At 37.4% G+C, this 15,163-nt stretch overlaps 1 protein-coding gene across 2 annotated transcripts in view; it reads right to left on the bottom strand.

Moving 5' to 3' along the window:
• Positions 1-15,163, bottom strand: part of PLA2R1 (phospholipase A2 receptor 1) — a 37,207-nt gene that overhangs the window by 15,075 nt on the left and 6,969 nt on the right. The window contains exons 4-14 of one of the 2 annotated variants that reach the window (XM_042822621.1): positions 14,358-14,531; positions 13,536-13,649; positions 12,779-12,922; positions 11,592-11,780; positions 10,859-11,016; positions 9,228-9,335; positions 4,300-4,412; positions 2,092-2,261; positions 1,175-1,377; positions 696-841; positions 132-216 (exon numbers count right to left, since the gene is read on the bottom strand). In XM_042822621.1, the coding sequence (XP_042678555.1) occupies positions 132-216; positions 696-841; positions 1,175-1,377; positions 2,092-2,261; positions 4,300-4,412; positions 9,228-9,335; positions 10,859-11,016; positions 11,592-11,780; positions 12,779-12,922; positions 13,536-13,649; positions 14,358-14,531 (1,604 nt within the window). Of the gene's footprint in view, positions 1-131; positions 217-695; positions 842-1,174; positions 1,378-2,091; positions 2,262-4,299; positions 4,413-9,227; positions 9,336-10,858; positions 11,017-11,591; positions 11,781-12,778; positions 12,923-13,535; positions 13,650-14,357; positions 14,535-15,163 lie in introns of both variants that reach the window. The other variant, XM_042822622.1, reaches the window with a different exon arrangement.

Genomic DNA, 15,163 nt, shown 5'->3' with positions numbered 1-15,163 from the left:
AAAAAAAAAAAAAACAAAAAAAACAAAAAAACAAACAAAAAAAAAAACACAAACCAGAGCTTTGCTAGCCACCATTTATCTGTTCACATGACTTGTTTTTGGGAACTTATACACAGTATGCAGGTACTTACAGGTGTTTTGTCGGACCACTGCCACGTCCCTACAGAAAATGGGTTTCTTTTATTAAATCCAATCCAGAACTGTCTTTCTTCTGTCCTGTGATAGAAGCAGAGAACTATTTTAAACAAACTTTCCTTCGCTATTCCATAAATTACTTTTAAGTAGTGCAAAAACCCGTATTCATTTTTTAACTCTATTTCATACTGCAATGTATTTATTAACATTTTAGTTTCCTTGCAGTAAACCCCTTTTGTTACTAAAATGTTAAGTCATATTTTTAAGAGAAATTTTTTTTAAAATAGGATTCAAATTGCAGAATCTCCAGTTCAACAAAGGAATGTTAACTCATAAGAACATCACTAACATTAAGAGTCATTTGATGTCTACTGCAAAGATCATCTTCAAAAAGAGTCACTTTACAGCGTACTATTACACTTCTTTTCACCCACTTCTAAGTTTGTGTTAGTAGTAGTCCTCTTCAGACACTATTAAAGTACATTCCTTAGATCGTGGGTTATTTTAACAAGGGTTACCTTAAGCACATTAATCCGTAAACGTTAGTAAAGCCTATTTACCTATCAAAAATTGTATATAATAAATTGTTTAAAAAAGTCTCTTCATAGACATGGGAAAAACTAGCAAGATGTGCTCCAAAATCTTGACATAATGCTTCTGCTTCACTCCATGTTCTTTTCATCAGAACTTTCTCTCTGTGAAATATCTGCAATAAAATAAACACTGCCGTAAGTGTGATTGATTTCAGAGAGCAATTGTTTCAAAAGACCATAAAAACTAAATATCACAGCTCTTCCTACAATAAAGTTTATATTTCAAGCACAGTTCTGATTCAAGACTTAAGAATTTCATTCACTTTAAAATGCCATTAAAGGATGGTAATATTTTTTATTTGCTAAGTAGAAAACAGTGCTTTAGAAACAGTATATATATATATTATATATATATGAAGGATATATATATATATATATCCTTCAGAAACAGTATATTCCTAAAACAACATAGAACCTGAAAAATTTAAAACACATTCACCAATTACCTTGTAGCAGTTGAGTAAATTGCCTTCTGACTCCCATCCAAAGTAGCAGGAACTCAAATGTCTTTGAAAAGTAAGTTCAGGTTCTTCATAAGAATTGACTTTTTGCTTGCACAGTGACATTGCTTTGAAGTTCTTGCAGCTTTTTACCTCCCAGTAACCAACAGGGTCCTGCCCCCGCATTGCCACACATCCTCCAGAATGACCTAAAGCATGGAAGAAACCAGCAAACAAAGCACTTGAATTTTGTGAATTTTTGGTGAAGTGACTGTTTCAGAGGCATTGAGTGCAAGGTAAAATTTTGATGAGGTTACAAAGGTAACAAATTCTGTGGTCAGCAATCAGGTTGTAAACATGTTTTGGCTGACATGAGCATATAAAACGAAACAACAAAAGATTCCTTTCAGAAAATGCAGAAAGGAAAATGCGATTTAAAACAGCAATTCAGTGAACTGCAGCAGTAAAGCAACAAATGTAGAAAGAAACTTAAAAGCAGTTAGCAAAACAGCATCTTTTTGTATTTATGTCTACATCTTCAGATATCTTTAAGTTGTTCACGTTTCAAAGGATGAAGAACTTAAGTTCTAATCATCTAAAGATTCAAATGTTTGGCCACAACATCACTGGCCACATTTGAATCAATTTTCAAACATTCTACATATTAACTTGCTATTTCCAAGAATCGAAAAAATGAAAATTTTCTTTGGATTACCATAAAACAAAATCTAATGGCACACCAAGTACCAGCAAAGTGAAGAGGAAGAATTAAAACTCTACACACAGTGTTCTTATTGCCAGAAATGTATCTCAGACAATCTCTGCCCTCTTCTTCACAAAAACAGAACTGCAAACCACTTGTAGTGGGAGCATGTTTCTCCCCGCAGGCTTTTATTTTTTTTTTAATTCAGCACATGACTCACGTGGCTGATACTTGTTCCAGTTTGTGTAGCTTACAGAACGATTTTTCCCATCTGTTGTTAGCCAAAAGTATTCTCCTGTGTTGTTAAGGTCTTGCAGTCCTACCCAAAAATAAGTTCTCTCAGATTTTACCACACTACGGATCATGCTGGTAATAAAAGCTTGCTCAAACCTAATAAAACAATAAAGACAAAATGCTTATTAGTACAGAATAGGTCAACTGTCATTTTGGTTAGTAGATCTCATGAAACAACTTAAAATATCCAAGAAAATTATCTAGAAGTTACTTAATTATCTTTACAGAACTCTGTGGAAAATTTCACAGATCAGTTTATGATATAGCATAGTTTTTTCTTCCTTTTCTTCTTCCTCTACTCCCCTGCATTTGGGCATGTTCAAAGAACAGTAGATAGAGATCTCCTAAGCTCAATGCTAATGCTGCAAGATGCTAAAATATAATATATTCATGATGAACAGATATAAATTAGAAAATCTTTCTATGAAGAAGAAAAGTTGGCAGGGTCATAATAAGGTACAGAATACAGAAGAGCAAAAGCTTTGCACAGAAGTATCTTATTAGAACTAGACACAAAAAAAACAACATTAAGGAATCAGAGCTGAAAAACTCCAAGCACCAGCAAAAGGAATTACTTTTACGCTCTCAAATTTCTTCATTAATGCTGTGTGAGACATTTAGAGTTTTCTTAAGTAGCATGTGTCTCACACAGTAATCTCTTCTTCACTTTAGTATAAAGTATTCAGATGTAATTGGTACAACACAATAAAAAACTAACAATAAGCTTCCTTTGCTGCTCCAACATTAGAAGTGGAAACTAACATAATAAACAGCATTGGCTACATCCACCAAAAACACAGTAAAATCAAATAAACAGAAAAATACAGAACACATGCTTCCAGCGATGTGCAGTGTGCCCTTAGCTCACTGTGAATTTTGAGTTGTAAATGCTCAGCTGCCCAGAATTTGTTCTTTATCCTTCTTGTAACATCTGTTGCTGCAGCACAGTATACCACTGCATTTATTGGGCACAATCATGAAACCACCTAGCAGGCCAAATTCCCACCACTTTAAATCTTCATGCTGGGGAGCTTGTCTTTCCCTAAAATTTTTAGCTATCACCATCTGATTGGTGGCAGTTACAGTACTTCTCTCTTAAATGGATGGGTGTAACGTGATGGAAAGCATAGTGACAGCAGAGCAGCAAAGACCCAGGCTGCAGCAAGAAAGGATTTGCTCAAACGCAGCAGCCATAGACACAGAAATAAAGGAAAGAAACTGCTTACCTTCAGCCTCAGGTGCATACAGACCTCCAGTGAGATCCCCTCACCTCCACTGCCAACCCTTAAATGAGGTCTGGTGAGGGGTGGATCCTGGCCCCACCCCTTCTGATCATTCAGTGCACTGCATGCAGCTGAGCTCCCCTGGGTTGGCCCTGCTTTCCCACCAGGTGCTCAATCACTGCTTCAGACCGTGACTTAGCATTACCATTCTTTTTTTTTCCTGTTGTTTAGTGCATTGTTTGTTTTGTTTTTTAAATAATGAATACACATATGTTTAAGTATGTATATAGTCTACCTGTAATGGGAATCCAATATATAGGGTAAATCATAAACAGACTAGAGGAAATTCAAGCGTCTGGACATTTACAGAGAAGAAAAGCTTTGCTGAAGCTGGAATACGGGTAGACAGGAAAAAGAGCAAGTGTAGACAGACATCAGATGCTTTTCAAACACTTATTCTCTCCCCCTATTTGCTGAAGATTCACATAAATACAAAACTAAATAGAAAGATTCATAAAACATTACCTGATCTCAATTAAAATTTTATGCATTTTGATTATAAAAGTTAAAAATACAATAATTTTTCAATATAGTTTTTCCAAGTACACTAATTGAATTTCTTGAGGATGTTACATACCTCTGTATAAAGTGTTTTGTTTAGATTCCTGCATGCTCATGTGTGGGCATTGCTATAAATCTAAATTAGACTTAAAATTGCTTTTTACTAAAATCATTGTCAATTAAAAATAAAGTAAAACACACCTTTTTTTCTAGCTAATGTTAGTAATTATACTCAATTCTCAAACAAATATTATTTCATAATTGTAATTATCTTTTGCCATGCAATGCTCTCTGAAGTTAGAACAGCTCTTGTTAGAAGCATCTTCACGCTGTCTGATAGGATTAACTACCTGTTTGTTACTGACACAAGTGCAGATGGGCAGAAATAACCACTGGAAGCATGTTCAAAACTTCGAGGGGTACTGTCGATTTTGTAACAATATCCACCATGTCTTTCCCATCCCTTAAAAGAAATGAACATTTTTTTATAGATTATTATATAGTATATGGATGTTAAGAATTTGATCCCCATTTGTCATTTCTGTCTGTTCATCACTCACAACCCTACAGCCCTCTTCCATGGCTCCAGAGCAGCTCCCCTCAAGTTCCCTAAGAGGTAGGTGAACTTAACAAAATGAAGTTTAAATCCTTAAAATATATTAAAAAAAAAAAAAAACACCCCGAAACAAAACAAAACAAAAAAAAAAACCAAAAAAAAAACAAAAAAAGAACCAGTTCAATATACACATAGCAGTATCTTTAATGGGTATAGCAAAGATGTGGGCAACTTTAAGGCACTTCCTCCACACTTTTTTTTTTCTTGCACATTATACTTTGAACATTGCTTTGCTGACTTAGTTAGGGGTATACCAAGCCTCTAGGCCACCTCTTTGGCACAAAGCGTGTAGTAACACTCAACGGTTTACAGCTGTGTTAACTCACTGCTGATATTGAACACCTGAAGTACAAGTCAAACACTGCCCCATCGCAATCAGTTAAGTTACAAAAAAAAAAAAAAAGTTACAGCTGCTCTTTCTCCACACATGAAAATGGAAATATTTACTCCAGAAATATGCTGCCCTTTCATGCAGCAGTTCCTCCCAGTTATTCATTTCTTCTCAGCAATTTTCTTCCTTTTCAAAATTTTAAAAGGAAAGCAGCAACCATTGTGTTCTGATAATACAGAATTAAAATTAGACATGCTCATGGCTCATCCAATGAGCTGGAACACACTGTCAGAGTGCAGTTTGTCTCACTTTTCATTATTAATCTCTTGTCATCCACCTATGGTTGTCCAGAAGACCACACCAGGCCCAGTGGGAGCTCTGCCTGCACCAGTGCCCATGACATAGCTGCCTGGTGCTCCTGCCTGCACATTTTAAATAACCAGCAGACTATGGGAACAAGAAACCACCTCTGTACAGCTCATCTTGAAGCCACACAGAAAAGACAACCAGCTAGCCTTGCTTTGCCTCTCCCATGAGGGAGCTTGCAAAGAGGAGCAACAGGGAACCAGCACCAGAAGACAACAACTTTTGCTTAAGAACGTGCTTAATTGCTGTCAAGAGCATGCTGGGGAGCCTGAACACAGCTCTGCTGCCCTTTGCTGTCATCCTCCTTCAGTGTAATACCAGCTCCTGTGGCTTCATCTGAGAAACCACATATGCATGCTCAGATGCTCATTTTGCCAACAGAAATAAGCAAACCTGTGTTGGAAATCTTCCCTGACTGTACAGCAACAAGCTGGAGTTTCCCTGCCAGAGAGAGGCACCTGCAGGTGAGAAGGGCTCTTCCAGGTGGTGGATTCTATAGTGGGTGACAAGACAGAGCATAGCAGCTTGTGTTTTGATGGGGATGTAAAGGTAGTGAGTACTAGGGAAGGAGAGGTTCAAGCATTGACAAAAAAAGCCCCTCCTGCACACAGCCTACTCATGGCCTGAGTACACTTCCTCCTGGTTCAACTCTCAACGTTCTTAGCCTTTGAACAAGCTTCCCCTTCTCATTAACCTGTGCTCTGATCTTTTTGACAGGGTAGAGAGGTCAGAAATTGAATTAGCTGTGGGAGAGATTGTGGTACAAACAGTCAGAACGACAAACCACCCCATTTAGTCTGCAACCACCCAAGTGCTCTGCAGGAGAGCAGATGAGAAATGGCCAAGCTTTTGTTCCCTCTGACTGAAGTTCTCCAGTGAACAAGTGTATTGCATCAAATTAAGCAAACACAGTCATCATAACCTCCTGAAAATTTAAATTGGAAACAAATGGCAGTGCATAACCTTCCTCAAAAAGCTTTTTTGGTGCCTCAAGTCTGGAGAAAAGAAATTTGACACTAATCTTTATTAAAAATAATAACCATAATTGTGGAGTGACTGGAAGATGGTAAGCTTGCAATCAGGGCAAGCACAAGTTGAGAAATTCCAAACTTTAAAGGCTGAGTAATCTGTTACTAATACTGCATTCAGTGCAAATAAACAGGAAGTGATGCTTATGGAGACCTCTCCTGCCCTCACTGAACTGTTTCACATGCAGCTTGAGGGACAAACTAGCTTGCTCCTACACTGCAGGAATGAGATCTGCAGGTAATGTTCCATGAAAGCACCAGATTAGACAATAACTAAAATTAAACATGAAGAATTATAAGGACAGAGAGAACAGAGAAAGTAATCGTGTTCTTTTTCTTTTTTTTTGGTTTTTTGTTTTTTTTTTTTTTGTTTGTTTGTTTTTTGTTTGTTTTTTTTTGTTTTTTTTTGTTTTTTGAGTTGCAGCCCCCAATTGCTAAAAAAGCATACTAGAAAGGAAGGGCAAGGATGATGAAATGTAAGGAGTTGTTTCCACATAATAACTGAGCAGGCTTTGACCCTTCAGCCTGCCGAAAAGAGATGCCTTAGGGCAAAGTAAAAAATCCAGAGTGCTGTGAGGGTGGATTATTACCCCAGTATGAGATTCTGGGGACAATAAAAGAAGCTAAGTGAGAAGGAGATGGATTGAACGTGGAAGGGTAGCAAATTTATAGACCTCTTCACAAGTGTGGTGAATGCAAAGAATTCCCATGAGTTCAAGGGAAAGTTGGACAAGCATTTGCAGAGGGAAAATCCAGTGTATCCTGTAATATACACAAGTCATGAAAGGCTCAGGAAATCCCCAAAAGCTGTAGGTCAAGGGAAATTGAAAGAAACGTTATTCACATTTACCCTGTTCTGCTCTTCCCAACATCATTCATGGCCACTAGTGGAAGGCAGAACATGAGGCTGATGGACCCTTAGTCTAAGCAGCAGTCCTGCTCTGTACAAGGCTTTATAGCTTTATTAGGAATTCTCTTAAAAATTCAGTTCCATTTGTCTACCACAGCCATAAAGACCGATGTACAATTTAGTTCTAAATTTATTTTTTGATGCACCAATTAAAGTACAGAAGATTAAATAAAGTCACCAGCACCAATACAATCAGCTCCATACATAAAAGCTCCCAACTTGATCGTCAAGCAGATGACAATTCCACAGTCTGTTTCAAAAGCTGGTTTAAACAAAATGCCTAGAAGTGCCTAGAGAATCTGACCTTTGCAATGAAATATTTATTGGCGCTAATATCCTGCCAGCTAAGGAAAAAGAAGAGTTGATTTGCTGAGGGAAGAAAGCGGTTAGCACCCTTTTGTCTTTGAAAGAAGTGTAGGTTTCTGCTGTAACTTGATATGGATATTCTGCAAAAACTCCACTCAGTGGAATCACAGAAAATTTTAAGAGTTAGTTCATGTGATGCACAAGTTATAAAACCAACATGAGATAAAAGATAAGACTATAAAGCTTTGTAAAAATAAACAACTGTGCCTGAGGCCTGAGTCTACTAGCCTTTGAATATGAATGACAGTAAGAGGCTAACAAAGCAAAGGATCAAATGTGAGAAACAAGAAAGAAAAAAAAAGAAAAAAAGAACGGATAACTTCATGAAATAAAGAGCTGGGGCTGATCTGGAAAATTAGGCCAATAACTTACAACAACATACAAACGGAACATTAAAAGAGAGTTGTCAAGACAAAACATTTGAAATAAAACACAACTGTCAGTAAGGTTAGAACTGACCTCTTTTGATTAAACGAACATGACTCTTCACATTAGAAAGAAATTTATAGAAATCAAGGGCCTGTCAAGAGGGTTCAACTTATATTTTTAGCGGGTGTGGAACATCAACAAGCAGAAATTTATCCTGAACAGGAAGCTTGCCAGAGCACACCAAGCTACTTAAGACCAATGGCTTTTAACTCTCACTCCTGCAAGGTACTAAAAGTTCAAGTGCTGTCAGCTCCTAGCAACACTTGGAAATCCTGATGCTCTGCACATTTTTCATGTAGTCAGGACTACAAGTTGTTCTTCACACTTGTAACACACAATTCTCAAGCAATAAAATACGTTGGTCCAAATGAACCAATCATCCTAAATTTTTGGAAATTTTAACCTGGATAAAAGCAGTAATGTTGGACCTGATCACTGTATTTCTGGGGAAAAACTGCATCCATCTTCAAACTGGCCAGTTTCCAACCTCTTACAATTCAACTGAACTGAGAAAAAGGACCTAATGGTAAAAAAAGGGATAAATAAGCCAACTAGGACGTATTTCTGTTGATAGAAAAATTGAAACTTCTCCAGAGTTTCTAATAAAAATCTAAGAACACAAAATTGTTGTTTATACATAGTAGAAAGGAATCAGGATAAATAAAACCATACTTTATTATCTTACTTATTACCAGTGAAATGCAAAGCCTAGAAGCCTGATAACTTATTGTAATGCCCTAATTTAGTTAATTGTGCTCCTCCTCATTTCTGTTTGAAAGTAAAAGGAATGCTAACGTATGAGTGGAAGAGTTCATTCTCCGCATCAATGAAACTGATTGTCTTTCACCCTGACATTCCTTTTAAATGTATGAAAACCATGTGTGGGTTGAGGCATCATATAACAGCCATTATTTGCACAGATGGCGTACAAAAGGGTTTTTACTTTTGATCTAGAAAGAAGTAGGTCACAACTGCTGACAACAAAACGAGCCATGAGAGGTATCCTGGGAAAGCTTTTAATCTTACCTTAAATTTTTGTTTACATATTTTCAAGGCAATTAGATTTTCCTAGGAAAACAGGCACATCTTCAGTACAAAAAAAAAAAATAAAAATCATCTACCTACCATTTACATTCACACATTCTCCATCTACTTTTAAAGAATACACATATAGTATTATTTTATCAGTAAGGTTACGAAACAAATAAAAAAACCCCCACAAAATCTCTTACCTCTGGACAACTTGATTCTGCATCAAAAGAAACACTGTTAATTTCTCCTGCTTTTTCACAAATGTAGAAAGATTTGTCTTCACATTGTTTAACTTTCCAATGTCCATCCTAAAGGACAGGGAGAGGGAGGGAGAGAAAAGAAAAGAAATATTATATTCTATACATAATCATATTCTCCTGCATATATATATATATATATGTTTGTGTGTCTATAAATATTTATGTATAAAAATACACACACACACACACATGATATTGCACAATTTCTCTTCCTTTTTAATTTTTCAATAAAAGCAAGTAACAGACTAGTTTTTCTTGCTTTATTCCTTTATTCACCCTTATATGGATCACTTATTTTTAACAACACTAATTTGAAAAGTTCTGCTGACAATCATACGAAAGAGGTTTTCTTCTTAAATCACTCCCTTAGATGTAATGCATTTTAATTAACTAAAAGCATGGGCAAGCTTCCTTTCAGAATCACATAACAAACCTTCTTCCTATCTACTGCAGTATTTTATAAAACTAATCTTTATGTCTGAACAGACCTTACTCAAAAAAACTTCAGAGTTTGTACAATATTCTTAGACTTCTATCAGTATTGGACATGTACTGGAAACAATGCTTGAAGCATTATATCTTGAATCTCCTTTTCCACTACTTCCTATTAACTTTTATTTTTTGCTTACATTTGCAAAATTAGTCAAATATGGTTTAGCACACCTGAAACCAGAATTTTACTGAAGACCTATTTTGTGCTTCCAATGGGAGCTGAACTTTCCAGGTCACTGTAGTTGTCTTATCTTTCCCATGAACACTACTGTACCATGAATACCACTGTAACTTGAACTCACTACAAAAGAGACAACAAAAACTTTCTGATACAGCTTCTACACTTGGGTGAAATTTACTTCATTGAAAAACTAGATTATATTGCCCCTTAATCTAAGACAGGTCTTAGAAAATTTAAGTACTGTAAGTTTAAAAGTAAAGTAAGTTTATGACTAAATTAAGAAAACAAAATTGTCAGTGCCGTGAGTTATGTACTGACAGGACGTAATCTAAGCTTACCTGAAAATTACTCCCAATCTTACATCACCTGACTGATTTGGGGTCAGTCTTACTACTGTTAACTTTCATAGTTTTATGCAGGCCAAGACTGCTGTCTGGTTTTGAAAGATGCCTCACAGAAGTTATAAATACTAACAGCAACATGAAATTGACACAGCTGACCATTTTTCAAAATACAAATTTGAAGACTTAAAGACTTGGACTGATGAGTCATAAACTGTTACTTGTTTTTTGTTGCTACTTGGATTTTACATTTATTTGTCTTTATCAAAATACCTACTAATACTGGTTAGCTTCCATTTGGCAAGCTTTATGTATGTAACGTTTTTACTGAATATAAGCTCAAAATTGATGATTAATTTTTCTGTGTATCAGCACTGCAAAGTGTACTGGTTCCTAAAAGCCACGTTGCATTTATCACAATTTGAATATATTAGGAATAGAAAGACTGTCATACAATAGATTGTGATTTACAAAAATATGCATAGTGAGAAAATAATTTGTTATCAACTGAAATAAAAGTGACCATCATGTTCTCTCAACAAGAAAAGGAAACTTACAGGTCCTTGTGCTGAAACACACAGTTGTCCTATTCTTTGGAAGGTAGTAGGTTCTTGGCTGTGCCAGTATGAGAACTTCACTGGGGTGCCATCTGACCACTCAAAAACAACTGAGATGTTACTACTATATAATCCAATCCATGTTTCAGTTACATTTTCTGTAAAAGAATAAAATATATTTTAATGAGGAAGGAAATATGCCCATTGTTCCTGTAATATCAACGCAACTACTAAAATTACTCATCAGATTTCAGTAAGAATTACTCTGATTATGCATTCTTTAGAGAACAGGGACCATCAACTGCTTTTGGGTTTAAGGGTGGTAACATCAATGAAAACTGACCCGGTTTCATGAGGGAAACCACTAACTTCTGCTATAACCACTACCTGCCATTTGCCCAGCGTGGTCCAGTGCAAATGCCACACTGTCAAATGAAGCGCAAGCAGCAATCTTACAGAAGACTGGGTGTGATGCACTCCTGAAACACCAAGGGCATCATACATTTTCTCACCGTGTTCCAATATGTCTATTCATTACTTTATTGTGTTTATTGGAGGAAGTGAAGCTTTACATTTTTAAGACTTCTAGAAGGAGCACATATCACACTTCCCTCTTCTGTTAACAACATTTGGGTGTGTCACATAATGTAGGCTAACAATGTTCTATGGCTGCATGGAAGAGCATCGCAAAACAATTGAAGAAACACTGCACACTTTAACTCCTAAAACTCACCTCGTAGAAGCAAGTTACGGAGCAGCTCTGCATCTGCCATGGAGGATATACTAATGAGCCCGCTGCTGTCACTCTGGCATGAGATCAAAGCATCATTCCAACTCTTCCCCTCTTTATGAAGTCTGTAGCAGTTGCGATTGTACGGGTACCAGCCAGCATCACAATGAGTGGCATAATACTTCCATGTATCTTTTAATTAACCATACAAAGTTAGAGTATATTAGAATATTAAATAGAATTACCAAGGTTGTACTGTGTTTATAATGCATGCAGAACTATTTTCTTAACTTCAAATGCTGAAAACAGAGTCATTCCAAGGAGGACAAAACACACGCTCTGTGGAACATCAGCTACAGAATTTTTCCCACCTTATTTTATGACTCAACCATTTAGGTTGCTAGACTAGTACAAACACTAATAGAACTGTTATTCAGTTTAAAACTTGTTGCATTTCCTTATTACCTTTGGGCCTGATCCAAAACCAGCTGAAACTCTTACAGATAGAATACCTGTAAAGAGTGTGGGTAAGTCCCATTTCATTGTCTAAAACAGGCAGGGAAATTTCTGATTTATCAGGAAAAAGTTGCACTTATCTGGTTTTATAAAAGCAGTGTTTAATATCCTAAGGAACATAATTCTTTGTTTAAGTTTCCCACAGAACGGGAATCTGAGGCATTCTATACACTAGTGTTATATTAATGATTTAAAAAATACACACACAATTCTTTTTCAGTTAAGAAAAGCATGGCATGTCATAAAAATAACAGCAAATTTATGCAACTTTATCCTCTGCAGGCAATTGGTTAAGACCATTCTAAGCTTAACTTTCAGCTTCCATTTTTTAACTTCCATTCTAAGGCTACTTTTAAATTCAAAATTGTGGCTGTATTGAAATACAAAGAGACTGAGCATTTTGTAAGCCTCTGATAGTATAAGGAATCGATTAAACGCTGTGTGTATTGAAATTATGTGTCAGTTTCCAAACTCTCAAGGTGTTGTCCAGGACTGCATTTGAGCAGAAGAAACCGTTACCACTTCAGTTAAGGTAAATGGCATTCAACTTAAACTAGCAAACCCACACGTTTACTGCAACTAACATTCTGTTCTGATGACTTTATATTCAGGTAGCTTCCTTGTGCTCTCTTTCCATCTTCACAAAAAGGACACGGTAACACTGAAAGACTTACCCAGTGTTTCGTGCTCTGTCTTATTTAAATATTTCTTGCATACAAAAGGAAATCCAGATTCACATAAGTAACTTTTCCAGGCATATTTCAATTTTGAACTCATCACTGCACAATGATTTTCACTAGAACGGTCCTCAGAAACATCTGTAAACACATTTTTTTTGAGAAGCACACAATTACAAAAAGCCCATTGTTGTAAAATAGTGCTGTACTCTTATTCTCGTATTGAATGAATGTATAAGCAGCCCTGCACACTCGAACTTCCAGCATTGTTAAACTAATGCTATGGACAGCTTAACATTAACCACCACTTATACATGTGGCAATCTTTCCACCAGTGTTGGGTGCTGCTGTCACATGCGAGGCTGAAACAAGTTGTGGTGTCAACATTACACGTGCTGGAGGACAGACCTCAAAATGCAGCAAGCCAAGTCGCAAAGCTCACCTTAATTGCACATTACCATAAACAAACTAAAACTCCTTGTGACAAGGTAGAACATAGTTATTAAATATGCAGCTGGAATCTCAAAACACCCTTAAAGCAGGAGACAGAAGGCCTAGTTCATTAACACTGAACAGATGCATCTCAGTGGATGCCCCATCCCTAGAAGAAGCTTTAGTTCATGAGCTGAACAAATATTTCAACAGAAAGTTACACAGATTCACTTGTTTCACTTTTCAAATGTAGCTGTAGGAACAGCACTCCCCAGCTGCAGTTACAGAAAGCAACAACGACACAGCTAAAACAAATCCGTACCTGCTCTCCAGTTGACAAATACCAGTGGTGCTCCATCCGACCACTGCCAGCCAGCACCTTCCTCTAGCTGATTCAGGCCTGTCCACAGCACAGTATCTGTGATGTTTAACTGTCCTAGAACAGACAAAGTAGACTCCATACATTCCCCATCTTTAAGTATCTACAGGTATAGATACACTTCTTGCTACAGTAGAAATAAAACAAAATTTCACATTGGTTTCCAGAAAGCTCATGCTATTCTTTCTGTCCTATCACTTTGTTACTCAACACAGAGCTGAGGAGGAATAAACTCAAAGGTCTGCATCCCTTCAAAAGCCGCCCATCCTGTGTAAGCTGTTACTGACCTTAGAAGTTAAATCTGGGACAAACAGCTGCAGAAATGCCAGCCTGACTCGGCTTGTCTTCAAACACAAACCAATTTCCACTCTCTCTGCAGCCTGTATATATATCAAAAAGCTAACAAAATGATTTTTAAAACTTCCTGTCAGCTTACATCCTGCTATTGAAAACCAGCAATAATAGGAAGGAACCTGGAGCCACCTTTCGCAGCACAGTTCAATTGCCTGTTCCTTCACTTAGTCCTCTTTGCTAGCACCGAACCAGCATCAGAAGACTGCCCAGAACCAGCCTGAGACTCATTCCACACAGAGATCTTATCCAAGAGGGAACTCCAATTGATTATAAAAACAACTTTGTCTTTTCTTTCCCCCCACAGAGATAGATTTACTTCCAGGCTACCAAACTAAACAGCCAGCCAGTCCCATCTGCGCACCCTAAGCACGCACCCACACCTAGCACTAGCAGCACACAGGGCCTACTCACGGCTCAAGTCGCTGATGTAGCTCTGCTCCTCAGGGCTAGTGATGCTGAGCAGGTCTCCTCCCTGTGCCTGGCAGGCTGCCCGTGCCTCATGCCATGACAGCACGGCTGATGGGTTGAACTGGTAGCACACATGTGTGACCGGGTTCTCCTTCCAAAACGTGCCGCAGCCACGCTCTGCTAAGAAACAGGCTCATCACCCATAGCAACAAGACTATAAGAAGTATGGCGCTGTCAGCAATTTACTTAATTAATGACAGTAGCATCACAACAGAAGCATGACAGTCAACCCCTCCAGTATCCCTTTGTAACATGCAGTACATGCAGAAGAAGGGGGGCATTAACTGAATAAAATACCACTCCATTGCCCAGGTGGCTGACAAATCCTTGGGAGCTGCTCTGCAGCTGGTGGCAATTTTCACAACTCCCATGATGCCAGCAGAGCCACATTTTAATTCACACCAGCTGATCCTTGCTTCCTTGAGCTGACATGCAATAAACAATGAGTGCCTCACCCAACTTGTGATGAAGCAGTTTCCTTCTATCTGGTACTCAAGAGATTAAAGCTACTATAATTACAAAACATAAGCAGGTCTGAAAATACCCTCTGATTCAACAATTCCCTGGAAATTCCCATTATAAAATCACATTTCCAGATGTTTACAGCATGCTTTAGAACAGAGATCTGAGACAAAGGCTGACCTGGAAGGGCTTTTCCAAACCACTCTATTGACAGAAGATAATATTTTGCTTATTTATGAAATAATCTACAAGCTGCTATGCGTAATATTTAATATTCATGAACACTA

Source organism: Centrocercus urophasianus, unplaced genomic scaffold, assembly GCF_019232065.1.
Source record: "Centrocercus urophasianus isolate 14NV4802_14NV808 unplaced genomic scaffold, USGS_Curo_1.0 seq_20, whole genome shotgun sequence".
Taxonomy (NCBI): Eukaryota; Metazoa; Chordata; class Aves; order Galliformes; family Phasianidae; genus Centrocercus; species Centrocercus urophasianus.
This window is presented reverse-complemented; position numbering and strand designations above follow the sequence as displayed.